The sequence below is a fragment of the Varanus komodoensis genome, unplaced genomic scaffold (assembly GCF_004798865.1).
Source record: "Varanus komodoensis strain SLA01 unplaced genomic scaffold, ASM479886v1 scaffold12, whole genome shotgun sequence".
Classification (NCBI taxonomy): Eukaryota; Metazoa; Chordata; class Lepidosauria; order Squamata; family Varanidae; genus Varanus; species Varanus komodoensis.
Window position 1 is genome coordinate 24,187,697 of NW_025335349.1, and position 26,052 is coordinate 24,213,748.

Genomic DNA, 26,052 nt, shown 5'->3' on the forward strand with positions numbered 1-26,052 from the left:
AATGTAGCAATCGGGTAGTAATCCAGCTGGAGCGCTTCCTATTGGTCCGGCAGCGGGAGCCAATGAACATCTTCACAAGGGTTTGTGTTCCTCCGACATTGAACCAATGGCAGTAGCTTGGGCGCGGCCGCATAACCAATAGAAAGGAATAGGTGTAATCACTCAGTCAATCAGGATTGAGGGACGTACCGGAGTCAGGAAAACCAATGGTAAGCTAAGGCGGGATCTTGACGTGCAAGGTCCAATGGAGTGATAGGAAGGAGATAAGGGGAGGGGTGAAAGCGTCCGAGGTTAGAGACACGTACGGCTCGGAAAAGGACGGTGGCAGCTGTTGTAACTGCGACGGGAACAGCCTCCGCAGTTGGTAAGACCCGCGGTCGGTAGTCGGTCCCTGAGGCCTACTTCCGGTTCCGTGTCTAAAGCTATCGTGGCTGTCTCGGGTCTGGGGTCCTCATCCTCTTTTATGGGATCGCTTCGGGGGCTCCGTCCGCGTTCTGGATTTGCCCCTCCCACCATGGAATCCCCCTTCCCGTCTCCCTGCGTCGAGCGCCTGAAAATCTATGTATATGTATGCGGAGGGGTGGGGTGCTCCCCTTCGCCTAGTTCGCTCAGCCAGATCGGTCGCCCTTCTGTGGCTGGGAGTTGCGGGAGCTAACGTCATAGGGATCCCCCAATCCCTTTCTCCCGCTCCCCGGGGTGGGTCGAGGGCGGGGTCTTCCCCGATGGCCAGGAGCAGGAACGGCGAGCTGATTTTAGAAACGGATTCCAGTCTCGGCTTCATGCAGGGGTACGTCTTCCGCGAGGTAGCGTCGGGTCCGTTCAAGACGCCGTCGAGGTTTGCGGCTGAATTCGCAATCCTGACTGTCCTTTATTCTCTTTGTTCTGTTATTCGCTTACTATGTGCCTAATACTGTTTTAAGCGCACACAGTAGATGGTCGCTGTTTTGCGGTTTCGCCTAAGTGAAACTAGTTTCGCTTTCTGTAAGTAGGGTAAAATTCGTTTAAAAATAGGCGTCATCTCATCTTTTTCTGTTTCGCTTGCGTGTTGAACGTTGTGAATGTGTTATTACTTCTCTTACTTGCAGTGACCGGGGGCGTGGAGGGAAGAAAGGAGGTGAGGAAACGGTGCCGTCACTTCTCTTGACGCGAGTAGCTTTGGTAGAATTACTTGGCTCAAGTCAGGGTTTAAGTTTAGAGTTGGCTTCAGTTGCCGCTCTGCTACTTCCTTACCAAAGAGAGTCAGCGGAAAAACGTTGTCTTGATGTAAAGCATGTATCGAAAAGGGGCGGGCTTGGGAGGTAGCCAGGGGGACGTCTGTTCTTCTGGACTTGCAGCGGGTTATTTTCTCCTTCCAAGTGGGCCTTTTTGTCTGCTGTCACCTAGCTGTGATTCACACCTGTGCACTGATCACTTGCTCCCATCAAGTTCTTTTTTGAAACTAAAGCACTAGGCCTCAAATCCAGAGAGGCCCTTCCTGCAACTGCTGCCGGGGTTGGACTTTCCTGCAGATTCAAACTTTAGGGTTTCTGCTAATGCATTAGCAGTAATGTGCTGTGTTCTAGTAATAAAAGTGGTTCAGTCCCAGAGCTGAGTCCTGGGGTATGTTAAAATAAAATATGCTTAAGAAGTGTCTTTAGGTTTATTTGCCTTCTCTAAGGAGTACCTGCAGCCTGTCCCCATGCATTTAATGTGAAGGGGTGTGGGTTCTTGCACAGAAAGTGGGCAAGATTTGATCCTCAGCACTACATGTGGGTTTGCTCTGCAGCACCTCTGCCTAGAAACTATGCTAGTGAATCTTGTTCCCATGGTAACTTGTTCCAGAGCAAAGGTATCTGGATTCATTGACATTTTAGGTGATTGGCCTGGAAGCTTGCTTTGTGTGCAGATTGCTACAAGTTCTGGAACATGGCACTGACGTAGCTTAGCTTTTGAATTCCAGTTGCTTAATGAGGTATGTGAGCTCATCAGAGGAAGTGTTTTATGCTTATGAGAAGCGGAGTAATAATCTAGGACCTGAATGTTAATTCAACTATCCTGGACCAATCACTAGCATTTGGTTCTATTGACTTGAGTTTTCTGAGGCTCGGATCTAAAGGCCCTTCTTCCTGAGCTTGGATCAATTGGAGTAATGCCCCCTGTCATTTCAACAGAAGCCTGTGCTTGAGAATAGAAGGCTGCACATCTGGGTTGTCAAATGTCCTATGCATAGATGGCACTTTTAGTGTCGCTAATTACTCAGATGTCTATGCTAACTTTCCCTGAACTGTTTGGTATGAGCCCTTCAGAGCTGGTACACTGGACTAGATGGATTTGGAAAGTTAGCATGCCCCACTAGCTTTTTAAAGAGGAAGTTACCTTCTCTAAGGTTTTCTGTATGGCTGTCATGCCTCACAGTGTAGAACATCAGCAATGATTGACTGGCTTTCTGATGTCACAGTGATCGCTTGAGTTTATGATGGAATGGGTCATTGTGTGACATCATTTTTCTCTTCTGCCCCCTGGCTGTGTGAGGATCAGCCTGCTGTTTGGGGAGTGTGGGGCTCACCCCGCTGCCTCCATCCCTCTTCCCTTCCTTGATAGTAAGTCCCTTTGTGAGAATAATGGTGGGCAGAACGTGGACTGTCTTGGAGCTGGCATGCAAGGCTAGCATTCTGTAGTTAAAGGTTATAGGAATGATTCAGTGTTATCTGGTTGCTTATTGATAGAAGACCATGGGTTCCTCACTTAGAAGCAGGGTCATTCTTTAATCTGGGTTGGGCACAGGCTGTCAAGTCATACTTTTTGGTTCTCTGCTGGAAGTTCTTTTTTCCATTTTCAGTTTAAGTTGGTGGTGTTAGCATAGATCCAAGTGACAACAAAGACTGTCACTTGGGTGTTCAGGATTGCAAAATGTGGAAATGTAATTGTGAATATGAGTCATTGGACAAAACTGGATTTCAACATGAAGTGAAAACTTGACTCTTCACCCACAAAGTTCATCGGCTGTTTGGTAAGGCTACTGTTCCATTTAATCTGTCTCTCATATTGTTCCTGGGGATGTAAAAGGATAGTAAGTGTTTGCTGTAGAGAAAATTGAATGTTAGCCTCAGAATTCCACAATGTGCAGCTTACAAAATCTGGTATTCGTGCTTCTTTGTTTACTGAGCACAAAAAAAAAAAAGTTTGATGAGATGGTTATGCAAAGTGTTTAATGTTACTTACCAGTCTGTACTAAACAAGAAGGTGGGAGGTCTTTTGGATACCTCTCTGTTTCATATAGGCCTAAATGAAAGTGTTGTCCAGCCAGATGCTTCCAAACAGGTAGGGCTTTGTCTATCAAGCCCAGTGTTTCCCTATCTAGTACCCTTCAGATGTGTGAGACTATGACTTCCAGCATTTCTATGAGTTTCACTCTGGTTGGGGAAGGCTGCTCCTAACCCAGGGTTGCCTCCTGATGGCAGGGCATGGGTCTAGGTCTGTCCAATTACTTGCAGTCTGATCTGTTTGGGTGGACTTGACAAACATTGAACCTGGGAGTTTATGTATGCCATCTTTCACTGAACTGTGGCCTTTCCCCAGAAGCAATGGTGGGGGGGGGGGGGGTGACCATCAAAAACATCAGGCCTGCTGCTCATAGTTGATGCTGGGGAAATGTTGGCCTTTTAAGAGACTCTGGTATCTGGCCAATTTAGTAAAACCTGCAATTCTTAAAGAATCATGGCTATTTCATATGTAAAAATTGCAGTTGTCCACTCTTTGCACTGTTGGATTAGCCTCTGTCAAGTAACTATTATAACAGACTTTTGATGTTCATATACAGAATGATTTATTCATTGCCTATTGTTCTTAAAAGTGTTTAAGCAGCAGCATTGCTTGAATGCTTAAATTTCTAGGCTCCTCAAGCCAGGGAAGACTGTATGTGCTTTCAATGTTTCTATAAGTCTACTCGTAATAGCTTTAAAACCAAATATAAGGCTATACAGTGGCTTTCAACCATTTCTGCCCTATCAAAGGTTCTCAGACCATGTCTGCAGTCCACTGGTGCTCTGCTAACCCCATTGAAATAGTGTTTGAAGGTTGTGGAACTTCTTTGTTAACAATGGGGAGTGAAGTTATTTTGACTCGGGTTGCATTATTGAACCAGCTAACAAGGCCCTTGCCCAGGGCTTGTAATTCTCCTAATATGATGCTGGTTTTGCTACCATTGAAGTAAAAGTTACTTAAATATGAGTTTTATATGTGCCTTGATTTGTAAAAGAAATACAAATTTAAGTGGTCTGCTAAGACCACCACCAATTTTCAAGTGGTCCACAAAGAGAGAGACAGACTACACAATGTGAATCTACTTTATTTCTAGCACTCAATATCAGTTGGGTGTTCTGCTTGTTGGAGGATCAAATTAGACAATACTGATTAGCATGACAAGTTTATTAACTGGATGGAGCTATTTGTGACTTGCCAGGAAATTCTAGATCTAAGCAAAAATCAAAAGTGAAAGTGTTTGGAGGGTTCTGCATGATGTAATGGTGGCCTCCAAGTTAGCTTTTAAAGAGGTTTGGATAAAGTCATGGAGAGAAAAAAGACAACTAGTGGCTATTAGTCCTAATGGGCTGTATGCTGTCCCCAGTACCAGAAGCTGCACACCTGTGTACACCACTTGCTGTGCAATTTAAATGGGTGGGAGGGTGCAATTGCACTCATGTCCTGCACCCATCTGGCCATTGTGAAAACCGAATGCTGGGCCAAAGAAGCCCTTGGTCTGATCTAATATGTCTTGTGTACTTAGGGTTTCTTTGTTTTTTAAAGTCACAGAGTTAGTAGATTTATAATGGAATTCTTTGTAGTCTTAATACTCTATAATTTAGATATCCTTACTTTGCTTTGTACTGGCAGTTTCATTAGTTCCTCTTGTTTGCTCAGAACGAAGTGACAACAAGGGTGGACATTTGGGTGCTCAAGATCACAAAACCTAGTTTTCTAGTCTCAAACTTAATTCCAGTTTGGCTTGGTGCCCAACCCAGTGAAGAATTGATGCTTAGTAATTAACAAAATGTGATCCACTGGAGAAGAAAATGGCAACCCACTCCACTATCCATGCCATAAAAAGCCTGTGGACAGTATCCAAAGGCTCAAAGATATGACGCCGGAAGATGAGCCCCTCAGGTCAGAAGGTGTCCAGTGTACTACTGGGGAAGAGTGGAGGGCTAGTACTAATAACGCCAGAAAGAATGAAGTGAGTGGGTCAAACCTGAAAGGACATTCAGTTGTGGATGTATCTGGTGGTGAAAGGAAAGTCCAATCCTGTAAAGAACAATACTGCATAGGAACCTGGAATGTAAGATCTATCAATCAAGGTAAGTTGGATGTGGTCAAACATGAGATGACAAGACTGAACATCAATCAGTGAACTAAAATGAACAGGAATGGGTGAATTTAATTTAGATGACCGTCAGGTATACTACTGCGGGCAAGAATCCCTCAGAAGAAATGGAGTGGCCTTCATAGTCAATAAAAGAGTAGGAAAAGCAATACTGGGATACAATCTGCAAAATGACAGAATGATCTCAGTTCAAATTCAATGCAAACTATTCAACATCACAGTAGTCCAAGTCTATGCCCCAACCACTGGTGCTGAAGAGGCTGAAGTTGACTGGTTCTATGAGGGCCTACAACACCTTCTAGAATTAACACCAAACCTTATCATCATGGAGGATTGGAATGCTCAGGTGGGAAGCCAAAAGATAACCAGAAAAACAGGCAAGTTTGGCCTTGGAGTACAAAATGAAGCGGGGCACAGGCTGGTAGAATTTTGTCGAGAGAACAAGCTGGTCATAGCAAACACTCTTTTCCAGCAACCCAAGAGATGACTCTACACATGGGCATCACCAGACAGTCAACACAGAACTCAGATTGACTCTGTGCTCTGCAGCCAAAGATGGAGAAGCTCTATACAGTCAGTAAAAACAAGACCAGGAGCTGACTGTGGCTCAGATCATGAGCTTCTCATTGCAAAATTTAGGCTTAAATTGAAGAAAGTAGGGAAAAGGACTAGGCCACTCAGGTATGAACTAAATCATATTCCTTATGAATACACAGTGGAGGTAACAAATAGATTTAAGGAATTAGATTTGATAGACAGAGTTCCTGAAGAACTATGGATGGAGGTTCACAACATTGTACAGGAGGTAGCAACTAAAACTATCCCAAGGAAAAAGAAATGCAAGAAAGCAAAATGGCTGTCTGAGGCTTTACAAATAGCTGAGGCAGGGAAGGGAAGTGAAAGGCAAGGGAGAAAGAGATACACCCATTTGAATGCAGAATTCCAGAGAATAGCTAGAAGAGATAAGAAGGCCTTCTTAAAAGAATAGTGCAAAGAAATAGAGGGAAAACAATAGAATGGGAAAGACTAGAGATTTCTTCAAGAAAATTGAAGATATGAAGGGAAACTTCCATGCAAAGATGGGCATGATAAAAGAACAAAATGGCAGGGACCTATCAGAGACAGAAGAGATTAAGAAGAGGTGGCAAGAGTACACAGAAGAACTATACAAAAAAGGTCTTAACATGCCTGATAACCACGATGGGGTGGTGCCTGACATCGAGCCGGACACCCTGGCGTATGAAGTCAAATGGGCCTTAGGAAGTCTTACCAACAATAAAGCTAATGGAAGAGATGGTATTCCAGCTGAGCTATTCAAAATCCTAAAAGATGATGCAGTTAAAGTGCTACACTCAATATGCCAGCAAATTTGGAAAACTCAACAGTGGCCGCAGGATTGGAAAAGGTCAGTTTGCATTCCAGTCCCAAAGAAGGGCAAAGCCAAAGAATGTTCAAACTACTGAACAATTGCGCTCATTTCACATGCTAGCAAAGTTATGCTCAAAATCCTACAAGCTAGGCTCTAGCAGTATGTGGATGAAGAACTACCAGAAGGGGACTGCAGCCAAGAAATTAAAAGATGCTTGCTCCTTGGGAGGAAAGCTATGGCAAATCTAGACAGCATACTAAAAAGTGTAGATATCACCTTGCTTGACAAAAGTTTGTATAGTAAAAGTTACGGTTTTTCCAGTTGTGATGTATGGCTGTGAGAGTTGGACCATAAGGAAACTGAGTGCTGACGAATTGATCCCTTTGAATTGTGGTGCTGGAGAAGACTCCTGTGAGTCCCTTGGACTGCTAAGAAATCAAATCAGACAATCTTAAAGAAAATCAACCCTGACTGTTCTTTAGAAAGTAAGATACTGAAGATGAAACTCAAATGGCCACCTACTGAGAAGGAAAGACTCACTGGAGAAGACCCTAATGCTGGGATCAACTGAAGGTAAAAGGAGAAGGGGATGGCAGAGGTTGAGGTGGCTAGGATGGAGGTCACTGGGGCGGTTGGTGTGAGCTTAAGTGGACTCCAAGCGATGGTGGAGGACAGGAGAGTCAGGAGGAATGTTGTTCATAGGGTCATGAAGGGTCGGACACAACATAGCAACTAAAGCAAAAAAGGCAAAATTCATGCTCTGTATGCAAGATGTTCCAGATATAGCCCCTGGATACCTTAAACACTTGTGGCAGCAGAACTGGGAAGGATGTTTGCCTGGGATTCTGGGAGCTGCTGCCTGTGTGCATGAATGGGGCTGATCTAGCTGAACAAACATTCTGATTTGGAAATGAGGGCCATTTAATGTGCCTATTGTGGCTAAGCTAAGAGTTGTAATGGTCACAGCATGAACAGATTATCTCCAAGCAGGTTCATGTGGGCCTTGAAACAGCACAGCCACTGGTGGGCACCTTATAGATGCTTCTCAGAACTTAGAGAGGCTTCTGTTGGAGATGCACTGCCTGTTTATACCTACCCCTCAGTCTCGATGTTTCTGCTTTACACCTAGTTCCAGAAACTGGGCTTTCCCAGGTCAAGTTTTTATAAAGATGTTACCATAAGATGTCCTGGTTTGAAGTGCAGTTTCTTTCCCATTGGGATCTACAGAACCCTCACAATTAAAGCTCCTTTAAAAGAAACATCGAGGCCATTGCTTGTTTCACTTTATTTCTCCTGGCTGTGAAACTTCCCAGGCTTGGATGCCTGCCAGAAGGCTTACCAGCATCACACAACCAGTTTCTGTTCCTTTCTTCCACCACCATGGAAAGGGCACCCTAAACCTCATTAAGCTTCTGTATAGCCTGGAGTAGCTGATCCTGCCTAATCTTGGAAGCTAACCAGGGTCGGGCCTAATTGACATCTGGATGGGTGACTTAAAAGTTGTGAACCATCCAGAGAGAGCTTCACTTATAGGTGGTATAAAAATGTAATTGTCATCATCATAATTTTTCTAGCTGTGGTGTTCCAGTTTAGCTTCTACCTAGAACAACTCTTGGCATTTGAGAGGAGTGGGTGCTTAGCATGACACAGTGCAAGATTCCTCCACCCCAACATGACCTATTTTCACACCCTAGGCCTGAACCCTATTAGCTTGGTAGGAGCAGACATCACCTGAATAAGACACGTGTTCCATATCTTGCGGGCTTTCCCAGGTCAAGTTTTTATAAAGGTGTTACCATAAGATGTCCTGGTTTGAAGTGCAGTTTCTTTCCCATTGGGATCCACAGAACCCTCACAATTAAAGCTCCTTTAAAAGATGGTGGTAGGTGTATGTAATCTCTTGATTTTCTGCTTGCTGGATTGAACTCTATTCCAGGACAGGGTTAATATGAACCTGGCTGAAAAGCATCTTGAAATGGCATGAATACTGTAGCTGGAATCGTGGGCATGTGCACAGTTTGCACTCCCAGGTATAGGCTTTCAAGGCCAGGCTAGATGATTCCTGGACATGAGCATATGTGCGCATCCTCCCATACCAGTCCAAGGCTCCATCTCACAAAGCTGCAGCAAAAGTGGCAAACTTTACTCTGTAGCTCAAGAAAATCTATTAAGTTGGGTGTCCCTTCCTTCCTTCCTTTCTTTGACATAACAGGCAACTAAACTAAATTCAACAATAGCCACAGCCCTTTCTTTTGGGGGACAGATTCAGATGTGCTGCCTTTAATCCTACCTGAAGGAGGAAGGGCTCTCATGTCACACCATCCAGTGGATGGATCAGTAGACTTGGAACCTTTGCTCTTTTTCCTGACCAGCCAATCCAGGCCTGTCTTCCAAAGTTGCCCCTAGCCTGCTCCTCCCCTTGCCTGTCGAAGGAGAAGGAGCTTGCTGAACTGGTTTCTACCTAGGAGACTGGAGACATTGCTAATTACAAGACTAGAGAGGATATGATGATAGCTTTTCACAGGCTGAAGGGAGAGGACAGAATTGCATGCTGAGTGGAACAAGGGGGATCATATCAGGCTTGCTCTTCTGGGTGGATAAAATACCAGTGCATATTAATATGGGGCATAACAGAGGGGAATCCCACCTTGAGAATAACACATTTTCTTACAGATAGCTGTGAGGGCTGCCTGGCTCTAACTCCACCCCATCCCTGCCTGGGGAGGTCATTAGGGGTGCTAATATGAGCACTTTCCAGCTGCCAAGTTGCAAAGCAAGGTTCCCCTATGAATCCCAATTTCCCCCAGGAACCTAGAGTTAGCCTTGCAACTGCCTGCAATAATTGCACCATATATACCAAGCAGACTTGGGCGCCTGTGAAAACAGTTGCAGTTTCTCCGGCTCTTCTAGACTAGGACAAAAGTAGATACGCTTGCAGGTGGTGTGTTCGTTTTGAGTTGGTGAGTCTGGCATAGACGACGTTCTTTGTCCCTTTGCTGTGGAATACCATAGCCATTTTACTGAGCCTCTGTCTTTCAGTTAGTCTTAGATCTCTGGATATCATCTTGCTGTCAGCATGTCAGGAAAGCTGCAACTGTTAGAAATTTGGATATTTTTCTCCCAGAGAGAAGACTGGATGGAGCAAGAGATGTCGTAATTGACCCGTATGGACTCAGTGGGAGCAAGTAGACATGTTTCCTTCAGATGGAACTAACCTCCCGAAGCATCTGCAGTCTAGGATTAATTAGCTGCTTCTTGCCTGGTCTGCAGTGACTTGGCCCCTTGCCTCTGACCAAATAGACTGAAATTCAGGCCCACTTCGATATCAAAGTGCTTCCCCTGGAATAGCAACTCTGTCTTCTAGTTAACTCATAAAAAGATAAGAGTTTTCGCAGAGGGAAGTTCCTTTTACTTACAGAGAAGAGCCCTGAGGAGATGCTGCCGCTGGTGAAATATCCCTGCTTAATAGGGGTGGGGCCCTTGCGTCCTTCTGGACCTGCTCTGTGGACTGCGGTGTGCTGCCTATTGTGATAGGAGCAGCCGGACAGGAGGCACTTGGTTCTAGATGTCCACAGATACCATGGAGCATGGAGTTGGTCCTTCTTGGGAAACTGCTTCTGCACCACCCCAAGTCTTCTGATGTAATCTTCCTCTCCCTTTCTGCAGATTGTGTATTTCAACAGTGTTTCAGCAACCTGCCAGCTGAGTACAATGGACGTCTTCAACAGGAACATAAATTTTGATGCCCTTTTCAAATTCTCCCACATGTGAGTATACCTGTGATCTGCTTAATAGTTCTGGGGGCAGTTTTTACCATTTTTAGGCTGTGGAAATGAGGCTGTGGGCCTAAGATCTTGCCATGCTACAGCTGCTGAGGGTGGGCTGTAAGAGCCAGAGTTCATCAGGCTTTTTGGCTTCCCAGTGGGTGAGCAGCCTTACATGCAGAACTACACAAGTGCTGAGGAAAAGTCAGGATCCATCCAGCTGACAAGTTGTGCTCCCCAAAACTGAATTCTGCATTCTGCCTAAGTTACCATGCACTTCTTAATTTGCAACTTGCATTTCCTAGCTGGCACGGTTACATAATATCCTTTTTTAAACAAAGCAAATGTTTGGAACTGGTGCTCATCACATTCTGCACAAGTATTTCATGAGCCATGCTTATCCCCCCATTTATGTGGGGCTGTACAGAGGTCCAGTTGCAGGGCTGGAAAAACATTTTTTTAAAAGAGTAGCAAAGCCTTTTCCTGTTAAGGTCTGTGTTTCTCAAGCAAAACCTGCTAGAACTGCATTTCAAAAGTTATCTAAGGTCCACATGGGGTCTGCAGGGCCCACGGCTCCCCCGTTCTGAGTGAAATGGCCCATGACTAGTACCCAGTTCTTGGGAGCATGTCCTGGGCAGTGCAGAAAAGGTGTCACCAATCCCTGTGCATCAGCATTCTGTTTCTCTGTGACCAGGCATCCGGGATTTTTCCATCCACTTGATTCTGGAGCATGTCTTACTCCAACTCTGAGTAGAAAGTGATGGCTCAACCCCCAAGGTTTTGAGGTGGGAAATTTCCAGGGAATAGTGCTGGGAGATGCTTGTTTTCTCCACAGTGCTGTATGGCAGATCACTTCTTATTCTGCATAGTTTGCAGAGTGTCCAGAGCTGCCAAAGGGCAGCCAGGAAACTGTTGCACTTCTTGGTGCTTGTGACACAAGGCTGTTGACTTACATTTCTTCCTTTGCCCCCTGTAGCTCTGCATCAACCCAACAGCACCTGAAGAAGGTCTATGCTAGCTTTGCGCTGTGCATGTTCCTGGCAGCAGCCGGTGCCTACATCAATGTGGTTGCTCAGCTGGTGCAGGTAAGAGCACTCTGGTATTTCTCCGGGACTGATGCCTGAGCTTGAGGTCACCTTACTTTTTGGAGGCTAATGCTTGTGGGATTGTTGCACTGCATTCAACCCAGCTGGCAGCAGTGAGCTGTACGGGATCCTAGTGAGTGCATTCTTCTAGGCCGTATCCTGGCTGGTGGCTCTCCTTAATGGCAGGGCAGTCCTGCATATCCTTTCTTGTAAGTAAGCCTGGCTATGTTTGATAGGGCTTATTTTCAAGGGAATGTGTTCAAAATTGCAACTGGAGTAATTATTTGGCTCCTGCTTTTCTACTTCCACAGCAAATTTTTTCTTGTGATCTGTACCTACGGAGCCATCATACGCCATTGGAAAAAAAAGAGTGCTGCAAGTCTGACTCTTGGGGTTTTAGATTATTCTGTGTTAAATTAGCGTAACATTACAGATTGGTCTTGTTCATTGGTCTTGACACCTGTTGGCAGGAATAGTGCAGAGGGGGAGTGTCACTGCTAACAGCCTTTGGGTGGAAGACAACTTCCATGTTTTTCCTTACAAGTCAACTAGCGGGGAAAAGCTTGAGAAGTGAACTTTGAAATGCACTGGAAATCCAAAAGAGCCTTCAAATACCCTGAGCAGGGCAGCTTGCCCTGGCTCTACTAGTTTCTGGAGATCCTGAGAACAGAGCTTCCCATGTACCTGGCATCATCCATGGCTTAGAATCCTGTGCTCACTTCCACCCTTCCCACCTTTTCTTGCAGTTTGGGCTCTTGACTGGCCTGGGAGCGCTGGGCCTCATGATCTGGCTGATGGCCACACCCCACAGCCAGGAAACAGAAAAGAGACGGCTGGGCATGCTGACAGGCTTTGCCTTCCTCACTGGTATGTGTTGCCGGATGTATGGGGAGGGAGCAGAGCAGCGGTTTCTATTCATGTCAGAGTAGGACGGCCAGGAGCAACGCACTGCCGCTCTTGGAGCCCTCATCTCCTGCCATGCAGGCGTGGCTTTCCTTGATTCAGTGAACACTCCTGACCTGTGCAGGCAGCGCAACTGTGTGGGAGGACGCTTGTGCGGCTTTGTAATTTCCACACGCAGCTTCTTAGTTTGTCTCACAGGGGAGGTCCCTTGTGTAATGCATAGCTGTGTGTGTACAAGAGCACAAGAAAGGGATCGAAGTCCTCCGCCAACTAGAACAGTGAAGCTCGGGCTGCTGCCAAAGGGAGGACTGTAATGGACCTGACTGAAAGCGACACAGGACTCCTAGGCCACGATTCTTGGCACGCTTACCTGCCAGTCATGAACTCAGTGGGACTCACTTCCGAGTAGATCTGCATACGATTGTGTTGTCAGTTGCTCTTGTGATTAATGACTTCCAACTTGCTTCTGCATTGTATGGTGTACATATGATCCACATCTCTTACAACTGCTTATGAAAGAGGCACACCTGTAAGCTGCAGCTGTCTTAATCCAAGGACATGCGAGTCGTGTATCGGACCAGATCCCTCCCCCACCCCATGTGTGTACACATACATGAGAAACCTGGTTTTGAAGCTGCGTCCCTTTATTTTCCAGGCGTCAACCTAGGCCCTCTGCTGGAGATGTGCATTACCATCAACCCCAGGTAAGAGGAAGCACCAGCTGCCCTGTTCCTTGCCATTCTCTGCCCTGTCAGTGGTGACCCAATAGCACCAGTAACCAATGTCAGAAAGTGCACCTGTGGTCTTGCTACAGAAAGCAGGCCAACTCTAGCTAAATTTTAAATTACACCATCAGCTTTGCATCAAGCATATATTTCTGTTCTCGCAATATTTCACAATGGAGCCAAGAATGGGATTCTGCATCTGTTTCTATCTAAGCTGCCTTGCTACTTGCCAAACTCCTCCCACCTCCCGGCCTCCCTTTCCAATCAAAAGAACATCTTCAATTTAGAAAGGTGCCAGCTTCCAAATCGCAAATAGGGTTCAGGAATGTCCAGGTGTAGGAATGGGCGCTGTGGAGTCTTGCTGGGACCTCTAAAGGGAATCACAAGTTAAATTTGATAGTGTACAACCACTCCTGCTTTGCCTTTTCTCTCCCTACTACAGCATCATCCCCACTGCTTTCATGGGCACAGCTGTGATCTTTAGCTGCTTCTCCCTGAGTGCCCTCTTTGCCAAGCGTCGTGCCTATCTGTACCTAGGAGGTAAGGCTCAGTAGAAGCGACAATCTTGTCTCTCTCCCCTCCATCTCCCCTTCCTTTTGAGTGTGTGTGTGTGCTGTGTCCTGTTTTGTTCATGATTCTGCTTCCCTTTTTCAGGTGTCCTGTTCTCTGGCCTGTTCCTGATGCTACTCTTCTCCCTGGTCAACATTTTCCTGGGCTCGTCCTGGCTCTTCACAGTGAGTGGCTCTGTGTTCTTGGCCTCTGTCTACTTGCAGGAAATCTTAATGCTGCCCCTTTCAGGGCGGGGCTGGGAAGCCTGGCCCAAACTAGTCTGCCATGGTGACTGTCAAGATATATCCAGCCTCCTGCTGTTTTGGTTTCATTATAAATAAATGCAGGGCCTGCATGAACTGTGCACTGCATAAAAAGGCAGATCTGCGCCAGGCTAACCCAAATGCCATGACATGTACAGGCTGCGCAAATTTGCTTGGCTTCTTGCTTTGCACAGTTCTGTTCTTGGTAGTCAGGGAAAGGGGCAAGGAGCTAAACTGCCTTCTGAAACTTTATGTTCTGGGCAGTGCACCCTTGGCAACCCTTCTGGCTGCACACTTTCAGGAGCAAATGCTAGAAGGTTGGACTTTCAGCAACTCAGAATGCTAACTCGGTGCCATTTTTTTGCCTAGGAAATTCAGCAGGAAAGATAGCCCCGAATACCCTGGAGCTAAAAGCTAAAGCAGCATGATTTCTGAGTTTCTCTGTCTTTAGCAGGTGGTGGAACCAGTTTGAGCAATTGGATTTGGCTGTCCTTGGCTAATCTATTTCCTTTTACCTCCAGGCTAATCTCTACATCGGACTTATGATTATGTGTGGCTTTGTACTATTTGACACTCAGCTCATCATTGAGAAGGCTGAGAATGGAGATAAGGACTACATCTGGTGAGTATGCAGAAATGGTAAAACAGCTGGGTGTCAAGTTGCTCTGTGCAATAGGAGGTGAAAAGGAGTTGAGCAACAGATGGGGAAAGGTCTGCAAGATGACATCAGGACTTAAGAGTAGCTTCTTTGGCTCAGTGTATGAAAAGGCAAAGGACTTCTGTTGCTGAGGAGTATAGTGCTGGACAAGAAATGAAAGGGCTTGAATTGTAGGAAGGGAGATGTAGATACTCGTTGCTGGAAGAAGCAGGGCTAAACAGAGGAGTGTGATCTTAGGTAAGGAAGAATCCCAGAGGTGGGAGGGGAGATAGTCTCCAGCATTAGAAGCCCCTCTGCATCATGTTGCTTCAAAACAGCTAGGTTGAGAGCCTGGCTTGGCACCTGGCCTTTTGGCCTTGGAGCTTGATCTCTCCCTCTTCTCTCTCCTCCCCGCCAGGCATTGCGTGGATCTCTTCCTGGATTTTGTCAACATCTTCCGGGAGCTCATGGTCATCTTGAGCATGAATGAGGTGAGTTGCCATTCATGAAGGCACCCCTGCCTGCTCTGGGTGCTTCAAAATGACTCTTGTTGCTGTGGACCAGACAAGACCATGGCTAAGCAGTCTCAGGTGATCAGCAAGGAGTGAACAGGAGGGGAAGTTCTGTGTAGAGGCTTTCACCTGTAATCTTGCCAAAGTGGAGAGGTGCCAGAATTGAGCAGGACAAGGGTTCATTCTGCTGAAGCTTTTAGAGGGGTGTCTTGCACAGAACTTGCCAGGTTCTCTTGAGCTCATCACTGTCATCTGTTAGGAACATACTATGGTCTACAGGTGGTGCAGAAATAGAAAAGCTAGCCTCTGACCTTAGGTTTGCAGTATAAAAGTATGAGTTAGAGAAGATTAAGAGAAAGGAGAAACCTTGCTCAAGCTAGAAAACACAGGGTAAGCATTAATGAGAAAAAAACACAGTACATGTGTCTGCCAGATAGTACAGCAAGAGGGAAATGTAAGAAGACAAGTTTTCATTATTTGAAGGAGGAGGAGATGCAGCGGTTAAAGACCACAAATAAAGGGCCATGACAGAGAGTACGGAAATGAAAACACTCACAAGGAAATGAAGGTTTACTAAGATTGGAGTCTGAATGGACTGTAGAAAACAAATGAAGCTACAGAACAGGATCATCAGACTGGATTAAGAGCAGAAGTGTAAATCTGTATAAAACAATAAAGGAAAGCAGTAAATGGAAACAAGCATGTGGAGGTGGTCTATTATTAAAGTGTGAAGAGATAAGTTTTTAACAAGTAGAAATGCTAAGAAGAGATGCTGAAAGCTAGGAAGAGCAACCAAACAGTCTCAAATGGAAGAGAAAATGGGAATCTGAATGGAAAATTTAGTCACCTGTATTTTTAAAAACATGCTAATTTGAAAAATCAAGTGGAATTGACAGAATAGGGCAGAAATGTGGGCTGAGAAAAAGATCAAACATAATGTCCATTTCTTGATTGCAAAGCCTGAAGAATGATAGTAATTGAAAGCAAAAGCAGGGCATTGAAAAAAATTCAGAAATGTGGCCTTCTACATATCCAGCTTTCAACACCATCACTCTATCTAATTGATAATGGCTGCTTGTAGTTTGGTTACTGCCCAGTGATACTTCTTCATGGGCCTTGGTAGGCTTGTTTCTCACTTCTGAAAAGTGTTGGTAAGGATTATAGATTTATTTGGTCTCAATGAAGCCAGAAAAGAGCTGAGTAAACTGCTCTGGGTAACATTAGAGGATTACAGCCAGAGGGGGTGGGTGTGTGTGTGTGTGTGCATTTGCATGTATTGGTTAGTCATTTTTGTTTGACCTTAGATTTTTAGCTAAACAACGATTTTAGTTAAATTTTAGTTAAACAACGAAGAAATGTGTGCTGGCTATGTATCATCCACTTCACATTCACAAGATCTCAGTTGAAAGTGATGCCAAAGAGAAGGGGGAGCTGAGATGGGAGCTCTCAAATCAGGAGATAAGATGGAGGACTCCACAAGAACTGTAGGGAATGTGTTTGAGATGACAGACTGTATTCAGTTGCTGCCCTCTTCAAACCCTAAGCAACTGTTGAGTTGCTGCGGTAGTGGTCTGTCACCCCACAGGTCGGGGCTGCACCCTTGTAGTCGAAGTCAGTTCTTTCTTGCCTAGCGTGGACTTTTGTGTCCAGGCAGCTGTACAGTTTGTCTGGTGCCCAGGAGTCAGAATACTGATGTTTGTGTCTGTTCCTTTCAGAGCAACAAGAAGAAGAAAGAGAAGTGAACTCACACTGGATGCCTGTGTGGAGCCGCCTCTTTCTCTCGTGACCCCTCCCCTTTGCCCCTCACCTGCTTCCATCCAACTTGATCTGCATTAAAGGTGCCCCCCTCCCCACCCCTTATCCTGGTTGTTCTGTGTGAATGAGAAGCATCTGTGATACTTTCATACTTTGTGGAATTGGGTTTTTTTTCTCTTGGTCTTTGAGCCGTTTGGAAAAAGCTAACTGGCTGATCTTAATGCTGGAGTCTGGCTTTGCCCAACTTTTGTACACACGTGCTACCCCTATCCCCACCTTCTTTCCATCAGGACTGCTTTGCTTGGGCCTCTCCTGTTGGCAATAACTGGCACATCTCTCCTTATGAGAGACCCTTCCTCTTCCTCCTCTTCATTCCTCTTGTCCCAGTGTTCCAGGCACACAGAGTGGGAACAGGTAGCAGCTCACATCTTGCTGCTTGGGGAGAGGATCTGCTGCCCAACCCAAAATTGCCATGGGCAGCACTTGCCTTGAATTGGTCTGTGGGCTCTTCAGGCTGCTTCCGGCAAGGTTGTGCAGCTTGCCAGGCAAACTGTAGCTGCAAATCACCAAAAAGAGGCTTAGTTATAGGCTCATGATGGTTGGGGAGATGGCCAGGACTAGCACTTGCTGCTCCTGCCTGCCCTTCATCCTGCTACTGGGTAGGCAGAAAAATCTTCTTTGCGGTGCAAGTCAGAAATTCTTGTCCAGTGACCCCCACCTTCAGTTAGTTGCAGCTGTGTAAGCAGTCTTTTGAGCTGGGTGTCGGCATCAGAATGTCCAGTCTGGTATAATTGCATTCCTACTCCTGGAACCTTAGTGGTTGGATTTGCTGAGCAGAAGCAGCCAGCACTGTAGCTTGCTGGAGCTCAGGGGCCAGAGCACCTAGGCCAGCACGGCCTGCCAAGGTCTTCAGCTCTCACTGCAGAGGCGGCAGCAGAGTCACATGTGGCTGCTGTCCCAGTGTTACCATCTGAGAAAGGGTTCTTGGGTGAATGTGCTGGAGGGAGGGAGGGAGGAGCCAGCAGGCCGTCACGCAGTGGGAGGAGCTGCTGCTTCATACGGAGGCAGGGTGGAAGCTGTGCACTCAGTGTCGAAATGGTTCCTTGGACAAGCTCCAAAGCTTTCTCTGCTGCAAACCAGGTAATGTTTATCTTGCCCTTCTCAGCACCTGAAGCCAGGCTCCAGCTCCGCTTGCTTGAGAATAAAGGATTTTTTTCTTAACTCTTCTGCCCCCTTTGGAACCAGTGCCAAGAACTAAACTTCAAGAGATCTACTTTATATAGAGACCTTGTCTAACAGGTTTTAATATAACGACTAAACTCTGTCACTTGTTGGATGTCCAGCTCTGGCTGCATTCTTTAGACGCCTACTGTGAAAGACAGGGTTTTTAAACATACAAAAATGGTGTTTTGATTCAAATATGAGATTTACATTGTCTTGCTTTGTACGGGGAAAAAAGTAAAAATAAAAATCCTCAAACTTTAGCCAGCACTCTGTACTTCCTATTTTGTATTAAATTGATGCTATTTCTCTGCCTTGCTGCTTAAAGGCTTGTGAGTCGTGGCTTTCAAATCCAGAAGCCTTTCAGCACTCTGTCTTACCCGGAATGGAGCTCCTGGGCAATTTTTGGGCTCTGGGACTTGTGAACTGGCTCTGCAACTTGGAACAAGAGTTAGACTATTGAGGGCCTCACTGAATATGCTGTGAAGTTGCCTCCTGCTGGTGTAGGTTAAACCAGCCTTTAAGGAAGTTAGCCATTTTGGCCTCTGAGGAATACCCTACTACCATCTAAGGATCCACAGTCTTCCCCAAGCATAATATTGCCCATTAAGACGGAAGAAAGTACAATTCTGTTAGTGGAAAACTAGACAGCCACTCTGCATAAGCAGACCACATGTAAGGATGAGGCAGTCCCATTTTTTTTGGGCCTAGCCTAATGTGAGAGAATGGTGGAAATCCAGCTTTTAAAAATACTACCTTTGTCATTCTTCAGGACAAAAAAGCTGAAGTTACAGCTGTTACTAGTTCTTAGCAATATTGCCTTTCATATTGTACACATACAATTCCTAGCCTGGTTTTTGAAGAGCTTTGGTTAAGCAAGTGGTAAAAGCCCTATGCTGAACATAGTGAACTGGACACAAATTTGGTCAGCTGGGACTTCTTTAGAAATTGAGTTAGTCATGATTATATTATTCCAATTATTTCAGTGGGTGTCCTCTAAGTATGACAAGGGACAGGAGCAGACTTAAGTTAGCTACCTTCCTAAAACAAAAGCACTGTAATTCTAGCCCTTCCAGAATAGTTATGTGTTAGTGTGAGATACAAATTTGTTTGGTGAAATGGCAATATGCAGCTATGGTACTGTGAAAAAAAAACTAAATAGGTCTGGCAGAGGAGGGGTATATTGATTATGTAGAAAATAAAATATAAGCTCCATATTAAATCAGGCGTGAGTAACTTGTGGCCTTCAAGGTTTGGTCTATAATTCTCATCAGCCCCCAAAAATCCGTATTCTCAGTATAATCAGCTTTTCCAATGGAGCATTTTTTAAAATTCCAATCTTGGTGCACTTCTTATTGCTGCTATAATGCAAGCTCTCTGTTCACTTTTCCTGGATTCATCTTTGTTCACTTAACATCTTTGCTCAATCATTGAACAAATCTTGGTGGAATTCATAAAAGCATCAGGAAGAACATTTAAAGAACTTCCTACAGGTAAAAGAGTACAGTTGAAGAATAATGTGACATTTCTTGCTCTCTAAGCAGCATAACCAATAATAAGGGAACATGGGAATTCTAGGCAAACACATTGGAGGGCTGGAAGTTGCCAACCCCTGCTGTAAACAGACATGAGTTGGACTTTTACAAATATTTTTTTCTCTGATACATTAGAAGGGGTGGGGAGCAGCAAGGATAGCAATGCAGCGTTGGTGTGGTTTTCCCACAATAGCTGTTTCTAATGAGTGCTACTTCTGTGAAAACAATTCATCTTCTACCCATCCTGTATCTTCAGTATAGATTTGCCTGGTGATAAGCTTATGCTGCATCCTTCAATCTAGACCTGTAGAAGTAAATGTCCCCTCTTGTAGTTACAGGTAAACATGTTAATTCCTGTTTAATTATCAGGAGAGAGGTTGAGACACAGAGGGGTTCTGCTACTCTTGAGCTAGCATGAAAATGAGAGTAAATTCATACAATAGGACCACAACGCAATCTGTTTTTGACCCTTTGTGGGAAGAGGGATGAAGAGAAACTGCAGCCTGAAAATGGTGCAGAGGAGTGAGAACAAGGATCTAGGTCATCAGGGCTTATGTTACTGTTAGGAGGTGAGGTGCAGAGGATGCTCTTCCACTATTTTCTCCCATCCTGCTCCAGCCACAGCTCTACTGCTGGAATTTTCAGAAAAGCCACCTGGAGGACCTAGCCAGGGCTTCTAGGCTTGGTACCGTGAGTGTGCATACCCTCAGCCGCCACCTTACACAAGCACGGAAGTCCTGTCGCCCAAGAAATATCTTCAAGATTCTCAACATCCCAAAAGACAGGAAGAGGAATGCCTCTTCAATATGGAAGCAAAGTAGTTGCCGAACCAAGGAGGGTTTCTGTTTCACTGTGACCAAATTGTCCCAATCAAGTGATGGTGTAGCCAGCACGCTAGTCAAACCTGTCACAAGGGCCACTTGGGCCTCCAGGGACAGATATGGAACTAGGAGTACCCCCAGGCTATTAACGAATCTTAAAAATTGGAAAAAGTGCAAGCACAAGCTCTCTTCAGCTGCCAGTCACCCACAGAGCTGCCGCCTTACCAGGATGCAGCATCAGTTCATTGGTGTGCATCCAGCATATCACAGGATCTAGGCACTGATCCATGATTCAGATGTCACAGGGAGACAGAGGTCAGTGCAGGATGCAGCGACCACCTTTCAGAGATACGGCTATCTAGCCTCAGCCCAATTACAACCAGACCAGGCCAGCAGAGCACATCACTTTCTGGGGCAGTCTGTTGGACTACCAAACAGCTGCTCCTGCTTAGAGGGTTCTCATATTTCCCTGACATCTCATTACTTGCAATTTCCACCCATTGGTTCTATCTAGTCCTGCTCTCTGGAGCAGCGGAGAAAAAAAATCTGCTGATAGTCCTTTAGATCCTGAAGACCCTTCCTTCCAGGTTAAGTGTAACCTGCTTTTACATCTGTTCCATCTAGGACTTAGGTTGCCAGGTCCTTTGCCATCCTGGTTCCTTGCTCTGGATACATTTAGGAAATGTCCACTATGGTCATCATGCCCTCGTCTCCAATTCTCTAGTTCCTACCCATCCAAGACAGACTGGATATTAGAAATGGTAACAAAGCTTCTTGCAGCAGGAAGAAATACTGCAGTGGTTTCTGAGTGCATAGGACAAGTGAGGCAGGCTGTGTGTAAGGCTGCAGTTGTCTGTGAAAGTTATTAATAGGTGGCATGCTTGCAGATGTGAAATCATAGCATGGTAGGGAAGATTCCAGATCAACATAGGCCTACAACACTCAGCTTGGCTCCAGTCTACTGCTATCAGACTGGGAGTATTGCGTGAAAGCAGTGGTCGAAAGCAGTGGTTTTCAACCTTCCCACAGTTGGGGACTGGCGAAAACAGGAGAACCACCTTGGGGACCGCTGAGGCAGAAACAAAAAGCACCATGCACATAATACAGTATTCTGTATTAGTTTCCAAACAAAAATACCACAAAAATGAAAATTCTCCCAAACAACCAGAAACCAAGCAAAGAGAATGCCAACAAAAGAACAAAATACTAAAACTGGTGCAGCAGACTCCCACCAAACTGTCTCTCCCATTGCTGCCCACCCCACGGCACTGGTGCACCCCCTGTGAACGTGATGCCAACCGAGGAAGAGATGGTGGAGCACTGCAGCAAGTGGGATGCACCCCTGCCCCAGACCAGCAGGAAATCTCCTGCAGATTAGCACAGGTCCACGTACACAACTTGAAACCTACCTCCCAGGCACTGGATGGTGATACAAGGACTGTGTGATGCAGGCTGCTGCTACTCCCAACCCTGGTCACTAGAGGGTGTCAGGCAGGCAGAAGAAGATGGAGCTGTTACAATCGCACCAGCATAACAACTGAAATGATATCACTAAACAGATCCCCTTGTCAGCTGCCCTCACTAGAAGCAAACGTTTCAGGACTTACGTTAAGTGCTTCACAGGCAGGGCAGGACTTCCTTCTCTTAAATGTCTGCAGTTGCTCTATCTCTGCCAGCAACACGCAAGGCACTGGAAGAAATACCCCCCTGGGCTCAGGAGCTTAAAAGCAGACAAGCTCATTATTTCCAGTAAGCACATTTGGCCAGAGAGACCCTCATGCAGGAGTGATAGGCAACTTGCTACATGCCAGATCTTTTGGGCTATAATTTCTATTAGTCCCAGTCAGCATGGCAAATAGGGATTCTGGGAGCCGAATTCCAAAGCATCAGAAGCACACCAGTTTGCCTAACCCTGCCCTAGTTTTATCATCTGCACGATCTCAGGTCAGAGAGGTGTATCACTCTCATGACAATACCAGGGGTGGGCAATTTCTGGCCATCCAGTGGTCTACAACTCCTGTCAGGCAATACCATTGGCTATACAGATGGAGGTTGATGGGAGTTGGAGGTTCAAACAACTGGAGGGCCACTGGTTTCCCACCTGAGACAGGCCACAGTGGTGGGGCTTGCCTTTTTCATCCTTTCGGAAATCCATCAATTTTCAATATACATACTGAGAGAGATACTGAGGAATGTCAAGAGAGTGAAGATACCTCTTTATGCAAATGTGAAAGGAAGAGGATGGCCCAGTGCAGCCACTTCCCAACCAGCTCTGTCTACCCACCTGTGGGCAGCAGTATCATCTCACGGCAAGAGACCTCACTAGAATCCTGCTGGTGTCACCTGCACGACAGCCAGCAGGCACCGGAAAAAACTAGGAGCATCCCTATCGCTCAAAAAGCGGACAGCCCTGAAAGGGCCTGGGGAAACAGGAGAAGTCTGCATTAACTGGGCTCAGTTGCAAGAGGAGGCCTCTGTATTCTGCAGGGAGCAGTTTGAGAAAACATGCTTCATTTTGAGTTTTAGCATGATCCTCTGCACCCCCCACGGGCAAGTTACAGAAACACATTGCCTTAGCGCAACCCAGAGTATCAACCAGTTAACAAGAAACAAGGTTTCATGCAGAACCATGTAGAGCCAGTGAATCCCCAGACGCCCCACATCCAATCCAACCGGAAACTTTCACATTGTGTTTAACCCCCTTTATTTTCAAGACAATAAACAGCCTCATTGCACAATAACTTATATAAATAAGAAGAGCAAAAGACATTTTAACATTTTAAAAAGTCAAAGTAAAAAAAGGACAACAAAAAGGAAGACTCATTAGGAGAGGGGCTTGTATACAGCAAAATAGCACCATCTGGGGGAGCAACAAGGCTCCCATAGAACCAGGAAAAAGAGAGAAATGACTTGACTGTGTGAAAATTAGAACAGCAACATTAATAACTTAACATTAAAAAAAAGATACATGGAAGGGGCGGAGCGTGTGGGAGCCAGCAAGCCTTCCTGGACCCACAGTAGCTCCAAGTCGCAGGGGTACGAGGTTCCCATTGAAATGCCTCCCAGACAGTTGCTTCAACCGGATTTGGATAATGGGGAAGAGGAGGAACTGGGAGTAGAGAAGTGAACCAAAGTAATACTGAGATACTGCAACAAGAGGGAGGTGGAGGCACAATCTTGCTGGCCCTACAATACTCCCTAACATTGTTTGGTACACTCCAGCACCCAGATTCTTGAAAAGGAGGGACTGAAGGCGCCCCCAACTCCTCTGCCCCAGTGGAAGGAAATCCTAGATTTGGCAATGTCTCACATGCTCCTCAAGCATCAAGAGGTGGAAAGGGCTTAGGTGATATGTTTATGCAAGATTGTGCACAGCCAATGAGGTAACAGGGACCGCTTTTACAATTGTAAGTATGTGATATTCTTCCCCATAGAGGGACACTCAAGAGCATAACCACTCAGCAACTTTTACATCCCTGCAAAGTGGAAGTCAGGGAGAAAATACTTGGCTGGTGGAAGTTGCAGAGGGATGCTCAGCATCAGAGACCAGCTGTCCTTGAAAGGATTCCACAGTATACCTTAACTCCGACTTCTCACAATGAATTTATGATTCTACCAAGCTGGCCAGTGAATTGGTAAGGCAGGACAGAGCCCCACCATCCCTGGGGCTTCAACCAAAGGGCCACCCCACTGTTAACACACAGGGTGGGTGAGCCCCTGGCTACGAGTGCCTGATGCCATTCTGAAGGAGGGAATGCACATGGCTGGCTCCTGCCCCACCCACTCCATTCTCTTCCCTCGACAGTCAAAGCCTCCTGGTGCCCTAGTTCACAAGTCCCATTTCCCTGCTTGGGGACAGACAGGAACGTGGGGTGTGGAAGACGCATTGTGTTCTGGTGCAGAGCCACGATTTGGTTTGGGAGAACTGAGTGAGGACCCTGCAGACAAGTGCTGGGCACTATGAAGCCCCAGGCAAAAGCAGGTGACAGTGCCAGCCAAGGAAACCAGTGCCCCCCCACCCCGCCATGCTCAGCCCTGGCTCCCACAGGAGGACAAGCTGTCATAGAGCGAGTCGCTGAGAGACTCAGAGTTCTCCAGGCCCTGCTGCCCCTCAGGCCCCATATCCCTGGAACGGGCCTCTGTGCTGCCCTCCTCACCCATGTCGGAAGCACTGGGGGTACGGCTGCTGCTGGTGCTGAAGGCTGGCGAGGGCTGAGGCCCATCTGAGGAGGTCCGTCTCCTTTCAGCAACACTGCAAGCTGAACCCTGCAGAGATAGAGACACAGAACGACTGAGGGCCAGAGCAGGGAACTGCTTTCATCCCGAGGGCCACATTCGCGGCGCTCGGAGGCAACATTCCAATGCTCCGCAGGGCCAAAGGCAAGGAGGGTGGCACAAAGAACACCAGCACACAGTAGCTTAGCGCTCTTACTGCTCTGAAGAACTGCCTCAGAGAGGCCGCAACAGCTACTCCTTGGTTGCTCACTGCCACCCCATTTTGGCCATTCCTGAATGTGGCACTGCAGCAGCTGAGGCCTAGCTGTTGCTGAGGGAATGGCCTGCATATGTGGCATATGCAGCACTCCTTCACATAATCATGGATTTCAGGTAACGGGGAAGCCACACCCATCTCAAGCACGGTTTTATAGATCTGTGGTTAGAGAAAGCTTCTTGGGATAAGGAGAGGGCAGTAAAACAAAGTGTCAGTCAGGGCCACACCGTTTCAGTCAACCCGGACATCATCAGAAACAGGCTCCTCACTTGCATGACAGGGCCTGACTGTTCTCCTCTTGGGACACCCTACATTGTTCCTTCCTTGCCATCCAGCACAAGTCTAACTGACAGATGGAAGGCTAAGTCCCTACTTGCTTTGGGGAGCCCATTTTGTGCCTTGGGCCAGGAGTTGGGGAAAGATGATAACTTTGGCCAAGTTACTTATTAATAATCAGCTCAATAAGAAACATTCCCAGGTTTAAAACAGTTAGAAAAATAAAATGTTCAATACAGCTTCCACATGTCCCATCTCCTCTTTCCCTCAGTCAACCAAGCTATGATCAGCAGGAGAAGAAAAGTGTATTCTGTCACGTTGTAGCAGGCCATGGAGAGAGATAACTTGGCCAGCACAAGAAACCAGGGATGACTCTTCCCCAACCACTATTTTTAGACTGCAAGACCCCACTCCTGCCACTTCAGTAACACCTAGTTCTTGTGAGTCTAGAAGTAACCACAAGAAATAACATTACAAGTAAAGCAGTGGATTTTATCCTGAATTTTCATGCTGCTGCAAGGGCAAAGCTTGTAGCAGCGTGAAAATGGAGCTGTCGCTGGGTCCTACTCATAAATAGGATTATTCCTGTCCCCTCTGCTCCATGTACCATCCTTGACTGCATGGTTTTGTAAGGATACCTGACACAGGATGGTTCCCTTCTCAAGGAAACTGATATTCCAGTCAGGTTCCTAAATATAATCACAAATTCACCCTGTTCATGATTTTCCCCACTGCCTGCTGCTGTGGATTATATTGCAAGCCGCGGGGGGCGCTCGCAAAGCCAGG

The 26,052-nt window shown here is 46.2% G+C and overlaps 2 protein-coding genes across 5 annotated transcripts in view; one reads left to right on the forward strand and one right to left on the reverse strand.

Annotated features, from left to right (window-relative positions):
* The first annotated feature begins 210 nt into the window (after positions 1–210).
* On the forward strand, positions 211–18,405 carry TMBIM6 (transmembrane BAX inhibitor motif containing 6). Its single transcript, XM_044421877.1, has 10 exons — positions 211–364; positions 10,395–10,495; positions 11,469–11,577; positions 12,324–12,444; positions 13,136–13,184; positions 13,648–13,745; positions 13,860–13,939; positions 14,539–14,639; positions 15,073–15,145; positions 16,882–18,405. The coding sequence occupies exons 2-10, from the start codon at positions 10,440–10,442 to the stop codon at positions 16,906–16,908; spliced, it is 714 nt and encodes a 237-aa protein (XP_044277812.1). The 5' UTR covers positions 211–364; positions 10,395–10,439; the 3' UTR covers positions 16,909–18,405.
* A 4,780-nt stretch (positions 18,406–23,185) lies between these two features.
* Positions 23,186–26,052, reverse strand: part of NCKAP5L (NCK associated protein 5 like) — a 41,639-nt gene continuing 38,772 nt past the window's right edge. For 3 of the 4 annotated variants that reach the window (XM_044421880.1, XM_044421879.1, XM_044421878.1), the window contains one exon: positions 23,186–24,764. In XM_044421880.1, the coding sequence (XP_044277815.1) occupies positions 24,528–24,764 (237 nt within the window). In that variant the 3' untranslated portion in view covers positions 23,186–24,527. The remainder of the gene's footprint in view (positions 24,765–26,052) is intronic. The other variant, XM_044421881.1, reaches the window with a different exon arrangement.